Source organism: Scomber scombrus, chromosome 1 (assembly GCF_963691925.1).
Source record: "Scomber scombrus chromosome 1, fScoSco1.1, whole genome shotgun sequence".
Taxonomy (NCBI): domain Eukaryota; kingdom Metazoa; phylum Chordata; class Actinopteri; order Scombriformes; family Scombridae; genus Scomber; species Scomber scombrus.
Window position 1 is genome coordinate 31,298,113 of NC_084970.1, and position 20,958 is coordinate 31,319,070.

General features: G+C 38.0%; 2 protein-coding genes across 3 annotated transcripts; both read right to left on the reverse strand.

Annotated features, from left to right (window-relative positions):
* Positions 1–287: 287 nt before the first annotated feature.
* On the reverse strand, positions 288–10,025 carry pamr1a (peptidase domain containing associated with muscle regeneration 1a). The gene is made up of 11 exons (XM_062433915.1): positions 9,920–10,025; positions 8,901–9,071; positions 8,420–8,545; positions 6,943–7,057; positions 5,952–6,169; positions 4,464–4,652; positions 4,148–4,342; positions 3,397–3,463; positions 2,486–2,748; positions 1,904–2,244; positions 288–1,204 (listed from the first exon to the last, which is right to left on the reverse strand). The coding sequence occupies exons 1-11, from the start codon at positions 10,023–10,025 to the stop codon at positions 632–634; spliced, it is 2,364 nt and encodes a 787-aa protein (XP_062289899.1). The 3' UTR covers positions 288–631.
* Positions 10,026–14,664: 4,639 nt separating this feature from the next.
* slc35c1 (solute carrier family 35 member C1) lies at positions 14,665–19,708 on the reverse strand. Of its 2 annotated transcripts, XM_062416661.1 has the most exons (3): positions 19,694–19,708; positions 18,156–18,670; positions 14,665–16,366 (listed from the first exon to the last, which is right to left on the reverse strand). In XM_062416661.1, the coding sequence occupies exons 2-3, from the start codon at positions 18,637–18,639 to the stop codon at positions 15,786–15,788; spliced, it is 1,065 nt and encodes a 354-aa protein (XP_062272645.1). In that variant the 5' UTR covers positions 18,640–18,670; positions 19,694–19,708; the 3' UTR covers positions 14,665–15,785. The 2 variants fall into 2 exon arrangements, with proteins under 2 accessions (XP_062272645.1, XP_062272654.1); XM_062416670.1 differs by lacking the exon at positions 19,694–19,708 and having other exon boundaries at positions 18,156–18,773.
* Positions 19,709–20,958: the final 1,250 nt, after the last annotated feature.

Below are 20,958 nucleotides of genomic sequence, written 5' to 3' on the forward strand. Positions count from 1 at the left end.
GATAAAGCATACATAATAAATGAAAAAAATAAATACACTTTAAGTGAATAAAATAAAACTATTCTCTGCAGACAAACTGTGCTTGCGTCTTTGACTACAAAGTCACCTTAAGATTTAAGCCTGGATCTAGAGACAGCTTTAAGCACACAGTGCCAAAAGATAAGTACTTTTAAAAAAACATAGAAATGTCTCTGTTACTTGGAATAATGTCATGAAATTCACAATATCATATACTACCTGGTTGGAGTGCTGAGATATAGATTAAACACTCAAAATATCATCTGGAACATTTCTTTATTCTTAAAAAATCTTTATCCAGTTTTTCCAAAGTATCTGATAACATTCATGAGGGTGTGTATGTGAACAAGCACTTGATGAGTTGTTTGAATTGGATTTAGCCTTATCAGATGCAAATACGTATACAATACAAATGCAAATACAATAACATGCACACATAAGACAGACAAGTGGATTGCCAGCTAATCAGTTCTCACCTCATATGATATTGACATGGATAGCAGGTACACAATTATCATAGCATTATAACTGTCTAGAAACTTTCCACTTTCCCTTCTATCATCTCTTTGCTTTTAAATGAGTTTTTGTTTTGTTTTGTTTTGTTTTTTAATTTCTACTTCATATTTGCCTCTATCCAGTCTCGAAAGTTGGCTATTTTTGTTTGAACTGTGTAAGTCTGTTGGTGGCAGTGTGTTTCCTTGTAGATGAAACTCTCCAAACCAAGCAACTGCCAGCGTACCCTCGGGTCTCCCGGAGTCTCCTCATGACCAGACAAGATTCCACTTGTGGATGAAAGCACAACTGGTGTGGTTGCAATACCTGGGATAACAATGGGACAAGGGCTTTGAGGACTGGACGGTTTGCCAATGACACACAGTGTATTCTGATTGAGCACTGTGGAATGTGCACCTCCTTGAGCAAATTCTCTTTTGCATTGAGCAATATCACCAAACTCAACAAGTTTCGTCTGGCTTAAGGGAGTGTATCGGCTTAAACTCTTCTGATCATTTGGTGACATCCACCTCACAGTAAAAGCCTCCTGAGACGTCACCTCTCCTCCTTGTGTTTCAGGAAAACACACTGGCAACACATGCTCACTGATCTTGGCTTTGTCCTTAAGCTTGAGCACAGCCATATCAGAGTCTTTTGAAGTGTAAAAATCTGGATGCACCAAAATGTTTGAAACCTGTTGTGACATAAAGACAGAAAATTGGACGTCAGAATACCTTAGAAAGCTTGATTTCACAATAAATTCTTGTTTTTTGGTATATGCGTCAAGATGCACAAATATTTGATATCCAAGCCGAATATATTCATATCCTGGTAAAGCTTTAAGTGCACATCTAAATGTCTTAGGATTTCACACTGTACCTTTTATAAACAAAACCTATCCAGAGGATTATATTTGTTTAATGAAGAGTCCTTGCTTAATACTTATTTATTGAATCTGCTGTTTGGTTGATCTTGCGATCGTGGGAAAGTTTCATGCACTGTATGAAAACTAAAAGGTTGTTGAAATACACATAATACAGGATGCAAAACCATTAAGAGACACCTAGAAGCATGGTTTTGGTCATTTTCGGTGCAAAACAATGCGATGCTTTGAGGTTGCATATTTGGCTGAAAATGTTTTCCAGATTTTTTCCGCAATTTAAACAACTATTCTCATTCCTTTCAGACAAATTTTCACCTGCAGAAGACATTCAGATACCAAATCTCTGAATCCATGCTTACAGTGAAAGGACTAGGCTACGTGCAGTATTTTGTTGTGGTTGAACCAACAAAACACTACAAGAAAAAGAAGAAAAAAGATCTGCATATGATTTCAACAGAAAGTATTTTCACACACTAGTTGGGACTTTCTGATAAGTAGGATGTATTGTACCTGGAGGAGATGCAGGCTTTTCATCCAATCGTTGGATGTCTGGTACTGCCTGCCTACAACAACCTTCACATGAGCTGGGTGAAGCGGCTGCTGTTTGTCCTTCCCAACCACACAGTGAGCCGCAACCAGGACGACACGCTGGCTGAGCAGAGCCCCGCTGCAGGCCAGGTGCCAGAATGTGGACTCTTCTGAGGGCCCCTGCTGGTCCGACATGGTCATTACAGGGGGCTTGTTGCTGCTTGTGGTGTGATCAGGAGGGGAGCGGATATAGATGGCTGCATGCCATGGCCACTGAGTGTCTGTGAGGTTGTGTGTGCTGAAAGTGTCAAATTTCCCACACACTGTGGGGAGATGACAGTTAGAGAAGAGAAAGACAGTGTCAAAGTCATTTGAATTTACCAGAAATAGGTACACCGTGTTGGCTAGTCTTTTAATTATAGAAAATGAATCATGGAAAAGAAAAGGAACAGGAACATTGTGAAATATTTGAAGTATATCATTCCTATCAATAGTTTGTTTATTTCACAGTGACTCAGGTTTCACTTCTCTTACTAGCTGGGTCTGAACTGCTGCTGCTCTCACCTGGTGAACAGGAGACATGGCTCCCACTCCACTTGCCAGTCTTCAGACAGGTGCGTTGGGAGCTTCCGGTGTGGTGGTAGAGGGGTGAGGCACACTTGTATTCGATGCTCGTGTAGACTGTGTGAAAGCCACGAGGAAGTTCTTCTACAGCAATGTCGCTATTATTGATCTTTCTATCCAAGGCGAATGGAATAAAGCCACCGGACAACAAGTCATGCATGGTATACCTGGATGTGAGGCGAAGCCTTTGGTTTAGATTATCTCTGTGGAAAAGAGAATAGATTTAGAGAATAAGCTTCTCATGTGCACATGTGTGAATAAATGTGGTAAACTGTCACTACATCCACAACAGACAACAAACAAACAAAACATTAGTGATACATACTTAAAAGATAATTAAGATTAGATCATTCTTAGCACAAGGTCCAATTATTGGACATTTTCAAAAGCTTTCAACCACATCTCTATGCCATCATCAGTGAAAGGAAAAACTCGATGAGCTAAGCGTTTCCAAGACACAAATTGCTGCTACAGTCAGCTATATAATGTCAGGTGTTTTTTTTTTTTTTTTTTTTTTAAACATGCAGGTGGGTGACTTATCTTATCCACAGACTTTAACTCAAATCCTGCAGTAATTTAAAGCCATCATGTGTACAATTTGAACATTTCTGGCTCTAGTGTCCCCCAGTAGCACAGGTTCACACTGCTGCTGCTGCTGCTGCCCTCCTCTCAATAATCCAATCTTGGAAACTAACATGAATGACAACAAATAGACTGGACCCAGTTTCACAGGGATTACATTTTTGAAAATCTAAAGATGCCAAAATAACATAAAAAACCCACACATGGTGGCTTTAATCTGACTTAAACCATGTAAAAATACACAACACATACATTGTCACAGTGAATACCTGGATATAAGGTGTGGCTTTACAACACTTTTCCGCACAAGTGCAGACACTTTGGGTTCTCGACAGGCTAAAAGGACGAATGAAACAGGTGAATATTAGTGCACAAGAGTAGGTCTTTGAAACCCCAACAGTTCTACAGTAGTAAAATGAATAATTGCAAGCAGAAGGGTGAGTTACTCAGAGTAAACAATAATAATTCTATGAATAAAATATCAGGGACAAACACATCCATTATAAAAAATAATTCAAATCCATTATCGATCCATCATTTCAAACAAATAGCCCTGTTTACTAAACACTCCTCATCGTAACCTGATGCACCAGATGGTTTGTATAACCATAAAAAATATGAGAAGCTGTCCTTGGAAAAAGGTTCTTTATAAAAGAAATACTTTGCAGGTGATTGGATAAACCGACTGTCTATCATCGTCTATCACAATGTTACCTTGCGAGGTAGCTGGAGTCTCGAGATCACGCGATCACGCAATAATCCTCATAGGAAGTGCATAACATGAAACCTGACAAGTTGAATCCAGCTCCCTCACAAAGTAATAGTAATAGTGCTCTAATTGAAATTTTTTTACTTTTTATATGTCAGGATATGTGAATTTCTAGGGAAACAAATAATAAGACTTATTGTATGTTAGAGACATTTTTTGCCATCCTCACATTGTAATGAAGTGAAAAAATTGCTTACTTTGTTTGTGGAACAATGTTTTACCAACCATAATGTATTTTTGAAAATAACTACCTCTCACACACTTGGGTGGTCTGTGACTCCAGGATCCATTAGAGAGGCAGGTACTCTCATGGTTTCCAGTCAGAATGTAGGACTTTTTACAGAAAAACTCAACTGTCTGAGCACCTTCAGCCGTGTCAGGAGCAGGTTCATAGTAGCCATTGAGCAATTTGGGAAGAGGGGAACACTGGACCATGTTTGTTTGGACTGTATGAGTAAATGTTTGAGAGAGAAGAGAAAAACAAACCCAACAATAAGTGCATTATATGACTTCTATGCTGTACACACACCAGAAATAAACAACAGAAGCCACCTGTTGAAAAAGTACCTTTTACACATGTGGGAGGTGTGCCACTCCATGTACAATTGGGCATACAGGTCCTCTGCTGGGAGCCGATCAGTGTGTAAGGTGGGTGACACTGGTAGTTATATACAAGCCCCTCCTTCAGGCCAGATACAGGCAGCAAATATCCATTAACAGGTGTCTCTGGGGGTGCACATGATGGATTCTTGACAGCTGAAAATTGTGGAGAAAATTTGAGGCTGTTATAAATGAAGGACAAACCTTCACTGTAGCAACCAATAATGCAAATTTGCTACACAATTATTATATTCAAACAGTTATCCAGAAATTACATTACTTACAGTTTTCTAAGTCAAACAATTTGAATAATTGAGTAAGAGATTATGACAATCTCCCAAGAAGGGAGGCAATTTGCATATAACCAGAGTAAGCCTATTTTTTATTAAGATCATTTTTGATGAGTTGAGGGAAACACTAAAATCAAAATGCTGTTAAACTGTAGCCCTAGCGGGAGCATTTAGAAGTGCTGCTTTCCAGGCCAAGAATTTAGCATTTTGACAAATTTGGCTTAATATTTTAAATGTCATATCCTCCCACGCATGAAAGCTGGTTATCAAAATCTCATCTAATTGCATGCAGTATAACGTGGATTAAATAAAAAATCTGGACATTTTCTTACTTGAGCTCCAAAAAAGATGCTCAACTTATTTTGTACAGAAGTTGAATGCATTATAGTCTGCATAAATAAAGGGTACATGAGCAGGCTAATTTTTAAATCATTAATATATATAGTCAAAAGAACAATGGCCCTAATTACAGTATAGGTTTTTAACCTAAGTGTCCCATTAAAATTAACCTAAGCAAGACAAAATTGGACCCTCTAATTGCCACCTCTCTAAAAACACTACCTTTTTATATAACCTGATGAATATATATACAGTACACATATAAACTGAGATTGGACCTTACTGTACATCCATTTAGGCTGTTTAGGTGTGCTAGCAAGAGTCCGTGAGGAAAAATACTGGATAAATTTGATGCAAAATAGATGCATGATTTGCTTCAAAGAGGGCAAATGAGTGAGATGAGTATAATAAATCTGTTCGCCAAATGTCCGTCTCACATCACTGCCCTGTGTAAGGAAACTGCACACACAACAGAGTATCATTTATTTATGATATAAGTATCCAAAGTAGATATAAATATGAATGAGAACATGACATTGATACGTTCTTATTCTTTTGCTATGGACTCCACAGAGAAAACCACCTCAAACAATGTATTAGCTGATTCTTACACATGGAGTTTAAAAATTAGCAGCAGCACTGTATATTATAATGCAATATAATACAGTAATATTGCAAAGCAAAAACCGACCATAACCTTGATAATGAAGTTATTATTCGGAGGTATAAGATTGCATTACACTATTTAGTGCTTCTATCTAACCTACACACGCTGCACACTTCCAATATGTAAAACACATTCACATTGTTAAAATGTTATACCTGCCTGAACTCTCCTGAAAAGTCAGAACAAAGCCATCAAAGTTGTTGTAGCCATCTGAGGTGAACAGGATGTGTAACATGTTCCTGGAGCTTTTTACTGGAGGAGGCAGCTGATCCCCACAAAACCGTCCAATCACAGGGGAGTTGAGATCGTCACCGTCACGCACTTCTACGTAGTCATAACCACAGTTATGGTCAGACTCCAGACTCATCTTTGAAAACCTGCAGCATAACAAGAAAGTTATGTTTATTTAACCTATTTTGGTCAAACCAAAACAAATGACCTAACACTGATCTTTTTGGTGAAGAACTGTGTAAACAAAAAGTCCAATTATGTGAGCTCATGCAGGGCTGTCAATCCACTGTGCTTTGACCTCAACATCATTTGACAGACTGATACTGAGTTGATCCCACAAGGAGCCATTTGCAGATGGAAAATTACAGTAGTACCCAGCACACAAAAACAAAACATTAGGACAGCAAGTTCACTGCAGCACTTGCATTAAATGCAGTGATTAAAACCTTTTACAGGTCTGCTTACATCCATCTATGTTCTAGATTCAAAGCTGTTAGCTGTATTTTATGGTAATCAAATCATATCCAATGGACACGTTTTTATTGATCTCAAACATACTGTTACACCAGGTAAGTTCCCTTGGAAAGAAACAAAAACAAGAGAACTAAGCAGTGAATGCGCAGCTTCTGTTAAAACTAAGGAGATCCCCACCCTGACTTTAGTCTATTATCAGTCCTACCTCTTCTAGTCACAACATCAGCCCTTTCATTAATCCAAACATAGACAGTGAAATCTCATCAATTTTCACCTTAGCTTCCACAGTCCTTTTAAAAACACATTATCATTTAGAGCGAGTTGATCATCAACACTTGACTTTACAAATTAAGGCTGTTCTTTTTTTTTATTCTATCTGAGATATTTGTTTCATTTCAATAAAAAAAAAGATTTTATGTGAAAGCTTTGAAAAAAAGAGACCCACCTCAGCTCAACACTGCTGCCCCTCTCAACGTGCACTCTCCATTCACATTGGGCATTTGTTGGGTAACTCTCCAGGACTATGTGACCCTGAGCCCGATGAATGACACCTCCACAGGCTACTCACAAGAGAACTGTAATTACCTTCACATTGTAAATAATGTTGGTATTCATGCTGGCATGTGTCTTCTTCAGAGGACTGAGCAAAACAAGATAGGGAAAATCCTGCCAATACATTTCACAAACATTTTTGTACACATTGTCCCTTTAGCAAATAGTGTAATAATACAGCCTGATTAATTTGAATGCAGGGTTAGTTGGTCCTAGGCATGCTTTAAACAGGTTGTGTAGGACAACATGAATTGCATACAAGCCCCATTCTTTCCCTTGTGCATGTCAGACTGACAGAACAAGTATTAGAGTACAAGACAGGCATCCAAGTAGTGATTTCCCCTCAGGCAATGAAAAAATAAAGAATGGAAAAATACCACGAGGGTGAATAACGGGAGTGGCAAGCATGAAAACCTGTCTGCGTCCCTTTGTTAATAGAATAATGCTGCTAGGAGCTTGTACATGTACACATTTGATTTAAACTGGTTAGGTATAGTTTTGTTGTAGTAAAATGCTGCTATTCAGACTCTCAATAGGAAAAAAATAGGTATTACCAACATCAATATTTCAGTATTTTTAGAGAACATGAAATTCAACCTGATACTTTCAGTTCACCATGGCTGCAACCACTGAGCTGGATGAAATTCAACAACAAAGCATTGTCGCCCCCAAGTGTCCTTATAGTGTATTACAACTAGAGTGTTGGACCACAGCACTGATTATGAGTATAGCCCCAAACTAGAAAATGGCCATCATTACCTTCAGACTTTGCTTTTGTGACCTGTACAATTATATTTAAAATGCATCTATTTCCAAAAGGAAAATGGTGAAATTTGCATATTTTCATTCCTATCAAGTCAGAAAAAGCAACCTATGGGTCAAAATTAACATGTATATTAAACGTTATACAGAAGTGACCAAAAAATAATTAGAAGAGTTTTTGTTGTTGTTGTTGTCGTTTTTGTTTTCCATTTACAATTATACTGTAAATCACTTCCATGAATCAGCTCCCAAATATAGTCTCCCATCATCATATCTGATGATTCATCATGTTGTTTTTTTCTGATTTAATGTGAATGAAAATGTGGGTGTGTTTTCCCACTGGGAATAGGTCAATTTCAAAACATCACTGTCCTGGTCACAAAAGCAAAGTTTGAAGGCAATAACAGTCATTTTCTATACTTTTTTATAGAAGTATTGTTGATATTTATGTACAGTATAATTCATATCTTATCAGGTCAGTCATAATACCACATTCATCATAGGACTACTTAATATTATTAAGTCAGATTTCATCTTGATTCAGGGCATTCAGCTCATTCTGTGGCAAGAAAGGGCCTTAATTAACCAGAGGCACATTATACACTCACTTTTACAGTCTCCTCCACTCCAGCCTTGGCGACACTCTGTACAATACTTTCCATTGACAAAGAAATCATCATTGGCTTTCCATGTTCCATTGTGACAGGTTTTGCAATTCTCAAAGAGACTGCAGCCTGGACAGGACAAAAGCAGAAAGAAGATGGAAAAAGTAACCTAAAAGTAATAAAGTAATTTGCAAAATTTTCAAATTAATTTGCTACTCCTCGTCGCTGACCGATAACACCACGATAATTTGCTCGAACTCAAAGGTTTAACACTTGTTAATTTGAACACCCAGTGTCTGGTAGGCGTGGCTCAGGGAATATGGTCTGATGTGTGAGACAGCAGCAGCTTCTCGTTCATGATTAAAAGAGAAGCACGAGTAGTGATAGCAGGACTGATACTAAAATAAAATCAGATACAAAAAGCACCCTACATATTACTGCAGATTAAAGGATATCTGTAAGTGGAAATAAGGGTGAACTATACCTGGGTGAATGATACAAGGGTCACACTGATCCAGAGCATTTCGGCAACAGGGAACAGTGTAGCCAACCTTCGACCCTTTTGAGGGGCACCGACACTGGATCAAGTCGTACTCGCAACACGGACGACACATGACGTTCCACTTAGAGCTCGGGCAGTTGTCCTCTTTTAGAGCTGTAGAATAAGAGCAAAGGACACTGGCAACAATCTTAATGTTCGCTTCTGACTCCTGACCCTTGGTTCTTTTAGCTCAAAGAATGTGGTCAAAATATAAGATATATGGTCTCTGTACCAACATTGTTCAACTGCTACAACATATTTCTGTTTCTACATGTGGTTATAGACAAAACAATAGAGTTAAGGTGTGAATATGTCCTTTTATATGTACCTGTTATCTAATAAGGCATATATGAAAAAAACAAAACAAAACCTGCAGCTGCAGAGGTGTGCAATTCATCTTGGCAGACAATCTTATGGCAGATGATGCTATCAAGCTCAAGCTGGACTGTATACTGTATGTAACTCAAATCTCACATCTAGAAATACCATCATATACTCACCCTGTGCAGTCTGACTTACATTAATGTATAATTTTGAGCAGCTTGGGATGCAAATATGGATTCAAATTTGTTCCAAAGCCCCTCTGAGCATGCTAGCTTTGTTTTCTAAACCCTAACCTGCTTTAAACAGTGTTAATGTATGTGACATTGAACTGATAAGTCCAGTATATGTTTGGTATTGCCACAGAAGAAGGTGTATATAGGATAGATGCAGGGTATTCTTATTTTACTGAGACGCATCGCATATGAGTCTGTAGCATGAATCGAGAGAAGTCTTAGTAGCAGAAGTGACTCATTGTGCATGAAATAACTGTTACGCAGCAAGTCTATGTCTAAGTATGTATCTTGTTAGAACAACAATTTCAGAAAAAAGTTAAAAAGAGATACTAAGATTATCTACAAAGTTTTATACAGTAAGAATGATATCAATACCAAGCTGCAAACAAAATACTTTTTACTTACCATGTGGCCAAGCTGTTACACAGAAAGAAAAAATGAGTAGGAAATAGTAGTGTTTGGGGTCCAGAGGGTTGGGCATTGGCACTTTTCTCATGAGGAAAGTGAACATGTTTGCTGCCAAGCTCACAAAGTTAAACTTCCAAGTCTGTTCCAAGAAAGCAGGACTAGCCCAGTGTTACCCAGATATCTTCCTTGTCTGCTCAAAATGTGACGTAACTGTGTGATGATGACTTTCCCCATCCCAGCATATCATACAGAGATCTTTAACTCTTTCCCTCCATAATGTTTTCATTTGTAAAAGCCTGAATTTCCCTCACGAAAGTCTACAGATACCTCCTGTTTCTCTGCCTTCGTTGTCAGAATGAGTGAAATGCTTTGCATTAGTAACGAGGGAAAAGTACTTACTGGCAAAGGAAGTGGAAAGTGCAGTTGAGGAAAATAAAGACATGCTAATGAGTAAAACAGTGAAAAGTAATGTTGAAAGTCCAGGGGGAGAAATAAATAATTCCATCTGTCAGTTTACTAAGAGAAGTTTAAAGGAAACTTTAAACAGCAGTAAATATCTGTGAAGCTTCAATATTCAAAATGATTTCCACCCAACATTTCAAAAGCCATGTGAACAAAAGCCATACGCATAAAGTCAAATGTGTTTACTGATGATTCACCACCAGCTGTCATGTCCTGACGGACATGACAATTTCACAGCTTCTTGTAAGACAGATAACAGATGTCCTTTGTAACGACCCTGTGAAGTGTTTATGATGTCATTCTCCATAGATTTTGCCAGGAGCAATGAGCCTGAGAGACTCGTCACAGCACATTTCATATCCAAGGTTTCTTTTCCATTACCTAAGCCTTAACATAGCAGTTTCCATGCTTTGATATCTCCTCTCATATAGCAGGTGGTAAGTGGACAGATTGAGACTGATAGTACTGACAAATACAGCATGACTTAAACTGCGTATTAATACCAGTATTGTAACATTCATATTCCTAAGGGGGATGTTACAGAGATTCTGGGACTTTTGGCTACATATTTCAAGAAACAATGTGATCTACAGTACATTAATATGCAGATCATTGTTGTTAAAACCACCAATAGCATATTTTCTGGGGAAAATAAGGATTAAGTGTTTCTTTATAAATGGAGAAATGTCTCCTTTTTGTTAAAATAAATAAGCCATTTACTTATGGGATTATTAGAAAGCTTTTCACTAAGCAGATGGCAGGTAAAGGTGGCAGGAAAGTGAAAATATGTCTTAATTTTCCTGTTGAAACAGTAACCAAAAGCTTAATCGATGGCCCTGACATACTATCATATGAAGTTCAATGGTTAATCTGTTAGCAAATAATAGCCTACTTAAACACAAGCAGATACAAAGCAATATAAGTCAAATGTTCACTCTCTTTTAAATTCTGGTTTGGTATCCACCAATTCCTGACGTTACTCACTGGCTAGTCAATATCTGTGTGTCATTTGGAGCTGGGCTTGGTAGTGTGAAAACTTGTCCAACTTGACTGGATATGAACGTACATGCAGGATTCAAAAATAGGGGGGGAAATATGAGAAAATTACAGATGTGTCAAAGAAAACGGAAAGCTGTAATTAGAGCCAAGGGTGCTCATAAAGACTTAGCTGCATTTCAATTATACATTAGGAAATAATTATCAAGGCATGCAACTATGCTGTCATTCAACCATATATTTGCTTAAAAATAACCCCAAAATGTAGTCCCACGCCTTCAAGTTCAGAAGTCAACATAAATAATGTTTTACCCTGAAAATATAGCACTGGTGAGGCTGATGAAGTATGATCCTTTTGTGGGACATGCTGAGGAATACAAAGATCAGGCAAAAATTGTGTATACAGTACTTTGGCTCAATTTTTTGTTAAAATAATTAGATGAATACAACTTTTATGGCTCTTTCTGTCTAAATAACAATATCAATGTTCATTGTTACACTAAAAGTGCCTTGTGGAGGATATACAATCATTGCCTTCAGTTGTGGATACACAGCAATGCACTTGGTATATTTAATCACAAGGTTGTACACTGTAATCTCACCCTGTAGCCTACAGGGGGCATTATATGCATATGCAACTCTGATGGCAAGATGAAAATATGCTTCTGGACAGAAGATGAATATTTATGATATTTAACAGAAAATATCCCAGTAGTGATTATCTCTTCCATCAACAAACTCACATATTTTTTGACCACCACTTCAAGCTGACAAATATACAGAAAATATGAATGACTTCTTATGATTCTTGCAGCCTTTGAACTGCCACTCATTGCCGAGGATTTTGCCTCCTCCTGTCATGTTGAACCTGACTCAACCAGACATGAGAGTGAACGCCAAGGGGTGGTGGTGGGGGGGATTATGCTTTCCACATCATGACACAGTTATAAAACTTTCATCAGTGTCAGAAGGCCAGATTCACTGTTGAAATGAGTTCTTGACATCAGAGACCAATGTTTTTTAGTTCATGTAATTACCCATGGCACTCTGTTGGCTATTTTTATCCACCCTCAGTGTTCCATTTGGAGGCCAGAGACTCCCATCCAACCCTGATCCAACATGCATTGACCTTCCTTACCTCCATCCAATGTTCACAAAAACCAAGCTCACTACTCATTGGCGTAAGTGAGACAGAGATGGGGGCCTCTCACTGACACATCTTGATATCATAAATAATCCTGTGCAGGTGTAATCTTAAACTAAGAAGTAGTGACAGTTGCAGAGATAGAAAATATACAATACTCCTTGCCTTCAAAATAAGCATTTTCAGATTAACATATAACAGAGACAAACAATGTGAGATGGTATAACAATAATCTGCAGTTATACTCAGCTCTTTCAGGCTTGGTGGTGCTTCAGGCTACATGCTAATGTCAGTATGCTAACGTGCACACAAAAAACAGGAATATATTAATTTGAGTCTTCAATTAATCCAAAATTTGAGGGCTTTCAACCTCACTAAACCACTTACATATGAAGTTACAGTACATATAAAGAATTTCAATGTGTTGGTTATAAAATCTAAACTGCAAGGACACTGTATTTTTTGGTAAAAAAGATACTTTGAAAACAAAGACTGAAACAATTAGAAAATACCATTCAATTCCCGGTTTACATGATAAGAACAGGGTTATGGCTTGTGATCCAAATAAAGTTAATGAGGTATTTGGTGAAATCTAGAGCAAGCTGTAAAAATCAAAATATTCTATGTATGAAGAATGGATTGATTTTTTTCTTCAGAATTATTTTGTTATAGTCCCTTAATGCAGAGAAAAGGAATCTTTGTCCAGACCAAGTCTGAAATTAAAGTAACTCATAAATCTCTGTTACCTGGTAAAACACTTATCCAACTAGTTTTATTAGTGTTTTCAGGACACGTTGGCTCCCCTGTTAATATTGCTGCTGGATTATATAATAACTAATCAATGTAGGCCAGCAACTATGCGCCAAGTCACTATTTCCATGAATTCCAAAGGCAGGCTGCAAATGATTTATTTTGGTCTTTTAGTAGGTGACTTGCTAAAATCATTGAAATGCGAATGAAAAAGATCATTATGTCTTTGATACATACTATGTAATAACACCTTATTTGTATAACTATTTTCTTAACAACTTAGATAAAGTGGGTTCATACCAGGACATTTATCTGCAAATAAGAGGTTTAATATTCCACACGTTGGCAGGGGATGTGGCTTCTCAGCATCTTGCATTACTGCTGTCACTGAGAAGGCCTTTAACTAGATTAATGTCACTATTTGTGTTTTGCTCTGTCCAAGTTTGTGGTTTGGATCAGTATATACTGTAAGATGGGTAAAGGCACATTACTGTGAACCAGTGGAATCTATTGATGTGGTGTGGTTACATCATCAGTCATTTTTGCTCTTGCTTTGGTTCACATGTGCCATACAAGCCCACAGAGGAAATAACAGGTGTTATTAACAGTAGTTATAAATTCAAAGTGAGCCTATTTGCAGATATATTATTAACACACACACACACACACACACACACACACACACACACACACACACACACACACACACACACACACACACACACACACACACACAACCAAAACATTTAATCAAACAGGTGCATTGTGATTCGATATAAATTACACTAATCCCACTCAATAAAATACCTTTCCAGTCTCACTGGGGGGTAACCAACTTCAAATGGAATCCAAACGGACATGAATATTTACGAATGAAAATATGATCCGATGCTAGATGCACCAGATATCTCAAAAAACAAGATCGTTAAAGTTCAACACTATTATCACTATGCAGGACACCTGACCTGAGGCTATTGAAATTAACATCTTACATATGCAGTCTTTTCTTATTTCATCAATAACATTTAAGTTCTTGCTGAGCTGGCCTAAGGTTCCGCCATCAGGAACTAATTACTCCACAAAACAGGAGAGTCCATTTACCATTGCTACTTAATTTATTGCTGTTTTAGGCTTGGGGGAAGTAACTACAAATTTCGGTAGAAAAAAAAAGGTTTGTCATCACCATCACCATCATTACCAATTGATGATTCAATCCTTGTGAAATTGTACAATTAGTTAAATTCACGTTAGCTTAATGCTACATTTCTTCCAGCTATGAATCATTTTTTAATTAAATTTGAATATTTATAATTAATAATATAGTCTCTGAATTTAATCTGCATTTAGAGAATATAGATTGACACAAGGAATGTATATAAATTATGGATGTTTTATTTGACAAGAATACCATATCACAAAAATAGCTCTATGGACCTCTAATTTCATTATTCAACAAGCACATCAAGAAGCGAGCACAATGACATAATTTCCTCTTATAACAAAAACAAAAGAAAAAGGAAATAGTTGAGTTGTACACCATCTTTAATGTTTTATTTTGCATAAGCTGTAGAGCTGTTTCTGAAATGTGACAAATATCTTTCAAAACATTGGTTTGGAATACAGACAATGGTTTACCCAAACCTTTACCTGTCACATTATACCATAAGTTAAGAGTGAATGCTGAGTGCAAACAAAGACTTCTCAGTTGGAGTGCAATCTACTGTTGTAAAGATACTGATGCAAGTATACCCTAATTCAAATGTAAGAAGACACATGAAATATGAGAGGCTTCTAAGTAGATACCCTCACAATGTTCTCTTTCAGTCTGTCCCAGTTTAGTTTTGAAATGCAAATATATTTCCATAAAGCCTATGTCACGATGTGCTGCAGTAAATGACCAACAGGTTTGTAACTGCATCAGTGTAAAGGAGTGATTTTTTTGATGAAAGTTCTCTCTCTTGACTTTGTTCATAATTGTGAAAGCGGACATGTTCCTAGCCAGAGGCTAGCCGAATAGCAGTAACAAAATAAAAACGTACATTCATAAAAAATGGCAGCAATTTTTAGGGTTTGCCATTCCCTCTAATAAAACTATTATCACTATAATTAAACAATGGGTGTAGAAAAGTTTTCTAAATTGCGTAAAATCCTCAAATACAAGTTAATGTCTTGTATCTTCCCTGTGAATAAAAACAGGATTTTTCCTTCACTGGTAGCATACACCATAAAAGACACATTATTATATGTTTCAGTCATTTTTAAAGTAATAATAAAAAGGCCCCAAATGAATGTAAATAGCTTTAAATAAAAATAATAAAATACACAAATGACTTCAAACACCTTGACCTTACATGAGACTGTATAAACCCTCAGCATGATTAAACTCAATCAATGTCAGTGTAAAAACTGCATGTATCACTTCAACACCTGATCGGTTATATTCTCAAAATCAACATTTTCATGATAAGATCAGAACTGAAAATTTCTCAGTGAAAACCTAGTTAGAAAACATTATACTCCCAAGTTGCTTTTCTCTCCTGGCAGCAGCTTTTCCTTGGCTGAATCCTGAGGGACTTTGTAGGGAGTCTTCTTCATTTCTAGGCTTTTGACCCAAGTGTAGGCCGATGAGCCACAAAGAACCATCATGTTACTGGTCCACCACAGCATGCTTTTACTAGAAGAGTTGTACACTACTGCGATAACAGTCTGAGCACAGGCCTTTGCAGTCCCTGAGACGTTGTGCGTGAGTGGACTCGTATACTTTATCTGGAGGCCTGTGACGTAGCCGATGGTGAAACCAAACACTCCTCCGAGCGTCATCATGCCCCAAAACCCGAGGTCAGTGAAGCGGCTGAAGCTTGCGAGATGACCCAACTCTCCAAACACAAGGATAAGTGGGACAAAAAGGACACAGGCATTGATGTTGTTGTAGTAGGACAGTTTCCAGATGTTTCCATCTACTGCAGGCATCACCTTCTTTGTGTAGATGGCGTTAAGAGAGACAAAGGCACTGGCCAGCACCCCAAAAAAGACGCCTGACCAGGAGAGGGACCCTGTCATGCTTTCTTGGTCCACACCGAGCCAGAATCCACCTGAGAACCAAAAATACACAATAAAATATGTTTAACACTAGACAAGGGAAATTGTATCCTTGAAATACTAACCTACATTATAGTACTTGTTAAATTATCAGTCACACAGGAGAATAATAGTTATATTTAGGGTATTGAGTTCAGGTGAGAATTGGAGTATTGGTTGGATCTCAGGCTGCAGCTGATGGTTACCTAAAAATCTCTTTATTAAGTTTTACAATTATTTTGTGTGGAAATACTTGAAAAGAGCCAATTACAAGCTCCCAAAGCCCAAGGAAACATGCTCAAACTGCTTGTTTTATTAAGACAACCAATAGTCAAAATTTTAAGTATACCCAATTTGCAGTTATATAAAACCTGTGAAAAATGCCAGATCCATTCAGCTGGATCCCATGAAAGGTAAATAGTAATTTAGAATTTCCCTTTTGCTTAATAAATGCCAGAAACTATTAAGTCAAAGTTATTCAATATTATACCTCAGCAGTAACTGAACACTGCTCATTGACTTGATCATTTTCAACCATGACTCCAAGAAAGTCTTTTACTTTATCTAAGCATTAATGTAAGGCCCTGATAAAGGCTGCAAGCCGAAACACGTCGGTCTACTGATCAAGTTCTCCTATACTACAAGTGTTGCTGGAGCTTTGACTTTCTTCAGACTCTTTTCCTTCTCTATACACCTTGGAAGCAGGTGGAAATTTGCCAGAAACCTCCACCCTGTTTCTACAACCATTGACTCCAGAAAGTGTCCAAGGATAATTTGGAAAATCATAAATGACTGTACATCAATAACTCAAATACAAATGACATAAGGACATCTGTACATATACACTGAGTTGATAGTTTATCAGGTACACCATCCCAAAACTACATGCAAATAGAACAGCTGTGTCTTAAATCCCACCTTCTAATATATAGGCTACTAAGTAGGGCTGGGCTAGACAAAATCAAATATAACTATATTTTTGACCAAATACAGTAAGGATGAATATAAGTACTTTCATAATAATCATTAAAGTGGATATAATGGCCATGTGGGTAAAGATTAACAATATTACAGCTATAAGTCAGTAAGTGCAGAAAATGACATCACTTTACTGTAATGCATCACAATATTACAATATCCCAAATCTAAGATGATACCTAGTCTTGATAGCCCAGTCCTAATATTAATATTAGTGGATCCTCACTGACATATAAGTGGTGTAAACCAACTACAATGTGTTTAAAAGGCCCTTATGCATAATGTCAAACACGCGGCCCGTGGGCCAGAACCGGCCCGCCGAGGGGTCCAGTCCGGCCCTTCTTTCCTGTCTTATTTTTCTTCCTTCCTTCTGTCCTGTCTTCTTTTCCTTCCTGTCTTATTTTCCTCCCTTTCTTCTTCCCGTCTTTCCTTCCTTCCTCCCTTCTTTCCTTCCTGTCTTCTCTTCCTTCCTTCCATCTGTCCTTCCTCCCTTTCTTCCTTCCGTCTTTCCTTCCTGTCTTGTCTTCCTTCCATTTGTCCCCCATTCTTTCCTTCCGTCCGTCTTTTCTTCCTGTCTTGTCTTCCTTCCCCTCCTTCCTTCCATTTGTCCCCTGTCCCTTCCTTAATTCATCTGTTCTTCCTCCCATCTTTCCTTCATATCTTCTCTTCCTTCTACTTTTCCTTCCTTCCTTCCATCTTTTTAATGATATGACCCTCATGAGATCAAATTGGGCTGCATGTGGCCTTTGAATGAAAATGACTTTGACCCCCCTGCTTTAGAGGAACTACATAAAACCCACATCCATGAGAGGAGGGGGAAGTTACCTAAGATGACAGCACAGCACAGTAATGCTTGGAAAGATGTGGTCTGCTTCAGGACGACATAGGAGAGCAGCACATTAAACACTGTGCTGAGGGAGCGACCGACTGTGTAGAAAGCCACTCCGACATATTTCAGGCACAGGTTGTTGAAGGTGATCATGCCTATGAACACGATGGACAGAGGCAGCACCTCTCGGGACGTCTTCACGTCGAATCTGACCGACGGGAAGTCGATCATTCCCGGCGGACACAACCTGGACATGAGCTGCATGACCCAGCAGAGCCCGACAGTCACCAAACACTGATAGAAAGTCACAAACAACGGTGCGTCCAGGTCACCGTTGTCCAGCAGATAATTGTTGAGGAACACCATTGTTATTGAGACGAACCAGTACAATACAACCACAACTGCTATCCTGAGAGCTCGGAGGAAGAAAGTCTCTCCGTGTTCGTCTGGGTCCATCGATCCCGAGCCGGACAGAGCCATCCTCAAGATGTTGGACCGCTTCAGCTGCGTCCTGTTCATGATTACACAGAGAGAGAACAAAAGACTGGAGCATTTAAAAGAGCTATTATGTAGCGAAAGACCATCAGGGCTAAGTACACGATACAAACATGACTGCTGAGTTCCGCCAGAGGCAACACAACAGTACCACTTCCGGTTTGATATCGTCAGAATAAAAGCCAATCAACCCTGAGGAAAAACTAAAAAGTAATGAGTAAGCGGGCTCCGTGACGTCACCCATTGGTTTGTGGAGTTAAGGATTTGAAGATATTTTTTTTTATTAGAAGAAAACAGATCTAGTTCCATGAAAATGTTTTCGTTTATTTGCTTTGAAAGGAACAACATGGACACAAATATTGATTATATGCTGTTCTAAATAAAGGTTCTAAAAAATAAAAAGGCAAATTGACATAGTAGACTATGGGCTGTGAAACTGTGAAAGAGACACCTGCAAATCAGTACAAGCCCTCTCTCTCTCTCTCTCTCTCTCTCTCTCTCTCTCTCTCTCTCTCTCTCTTTGATGAGCAGGAACAGTCTCTCTGCATCAGCTGCTTGGTATTTGGGACTGGACGTACTCCATAATGCAAATAATTGCACAGCTGGTCTTGTGTATAGAACATCAATATCAGCTTGTTATCCAAAACGTTAGTGCTGCATCGCCTCCTTATTTCCAAACTACAGGCCAGGACAACACAACGTGCGTGCGTTAATCGCGAGTAAAAATTTAATAAACGCCTTAAAATGAACTTTGACAGCCTTAGTACTGTATGTATTTATATATAAACACCACTGCAACCAACTGCAACCAATCATTGCTTCTCTAAATGCAACTCTAACTATTGCTAGTGAAACGATTGTATTATATATATGTAATGTATTTTTGTAAGTCTATTACCCTCATATAGAGGTAGATGCTTACACAGTTATTGCAAGTCAAGTCGAAAATCCATCTGTTTTGCATTGTATCAATCAAACATTTAGACACAAGAAAAATATATGGCTTAAAAATCAACCACAATTTTAAGTCTTCCCTCACCAGAAGGTCAGTGGTTCAATCCGGGCGAATGGTAATAATCAAGGAAGCAAGACAGAGCAACAGGACGCTTCCTCTTTCTCTTCCTATTTCTCTTTCTCTCACACGCGCTGCATGGGCAGTGACATGCGCACACGCACACGCACACGCACACGCAGTCACGTCTGTCTGTGCATATATTAAAACATGAATTATATGCCAATATATTGTGACTGATTTGATCACTTATTTGATTTTGATGAAGTTTTGATCAATATATTATCTAAACCAACACATCATATGACTAAAAGTGAAGGCCACATTGCCCCACCAATCAATTGTTAGCAGTAATTTATTTCACTAGACGAGTGTTAAAGTCAAATACAAAAAAAAAAACAAAAGAAGGGTTTTAAATGTTCACTTTTATCTTGAAGGTGAACCCTTAAACAGGAAGTCTCCTCCAGCGTGACTACTTTCTCGTCAGCATTATTTTTTTTTTATTTAAAGAGACAGAGTCCTTGAATAAATACGTTCATAGATCAAATGTTGCCCCACTGAATTACTTATTCTTGAAAAAAAGTAATTGAACACTCAATCAATTGATGTTTCAACTTGCAATATATTCGTAGCTTTAGTTTGAACTGTTGGACATCATTTTTTTTGTTTTTAATTTGGTCACTTAGTTGTTGTTTTTTTAAATGGAGTATAAAATTGTTTAAAGGCTTTCTTACCTTAGACTGGTCTCTATTTCACAAGTCTATCATGGAGAAACAAAGTCTCTACGGAGGTGTCCTGTCCTTTCTCTGTTAATCCTAGCCCTCCTATAAGGTAACAGCAGGAACACAGGTGCCTTTGTATGACCCGCATTTCCTGGTATGTATAAATTTGCCCTGTCAGAGGACAGAGTGTGGGGCAAACCATAGCAGAATAAAATAGAATGAAAATTAAATATGACTACATTTTGATGAGGAAGGTATGGGGAAGTTACTTTGGTTTGTTCACCTTTTGTTATCAGTGTTTAGATTTCAAATTTTAAACCTATTTGGGAGGTTTCTACCAGACCATCTCAGATTACACTATTGCTCATTAAAGATCTGAAAATGTACAATGAATTACTAAACTTGATGAAAAACATTTCATATGTCATTTTTTAAAACTTAATGGCAGAAAAGTGAAGAAAAGAGTAATGTCACGTATTTTAAGGGAAAAACAGTATCACCCCCAACAGTAGATGTTTGAACAGTAGAGCCACAGTGAGAGTGAACAACACAACAACAAGAATGAGGAGT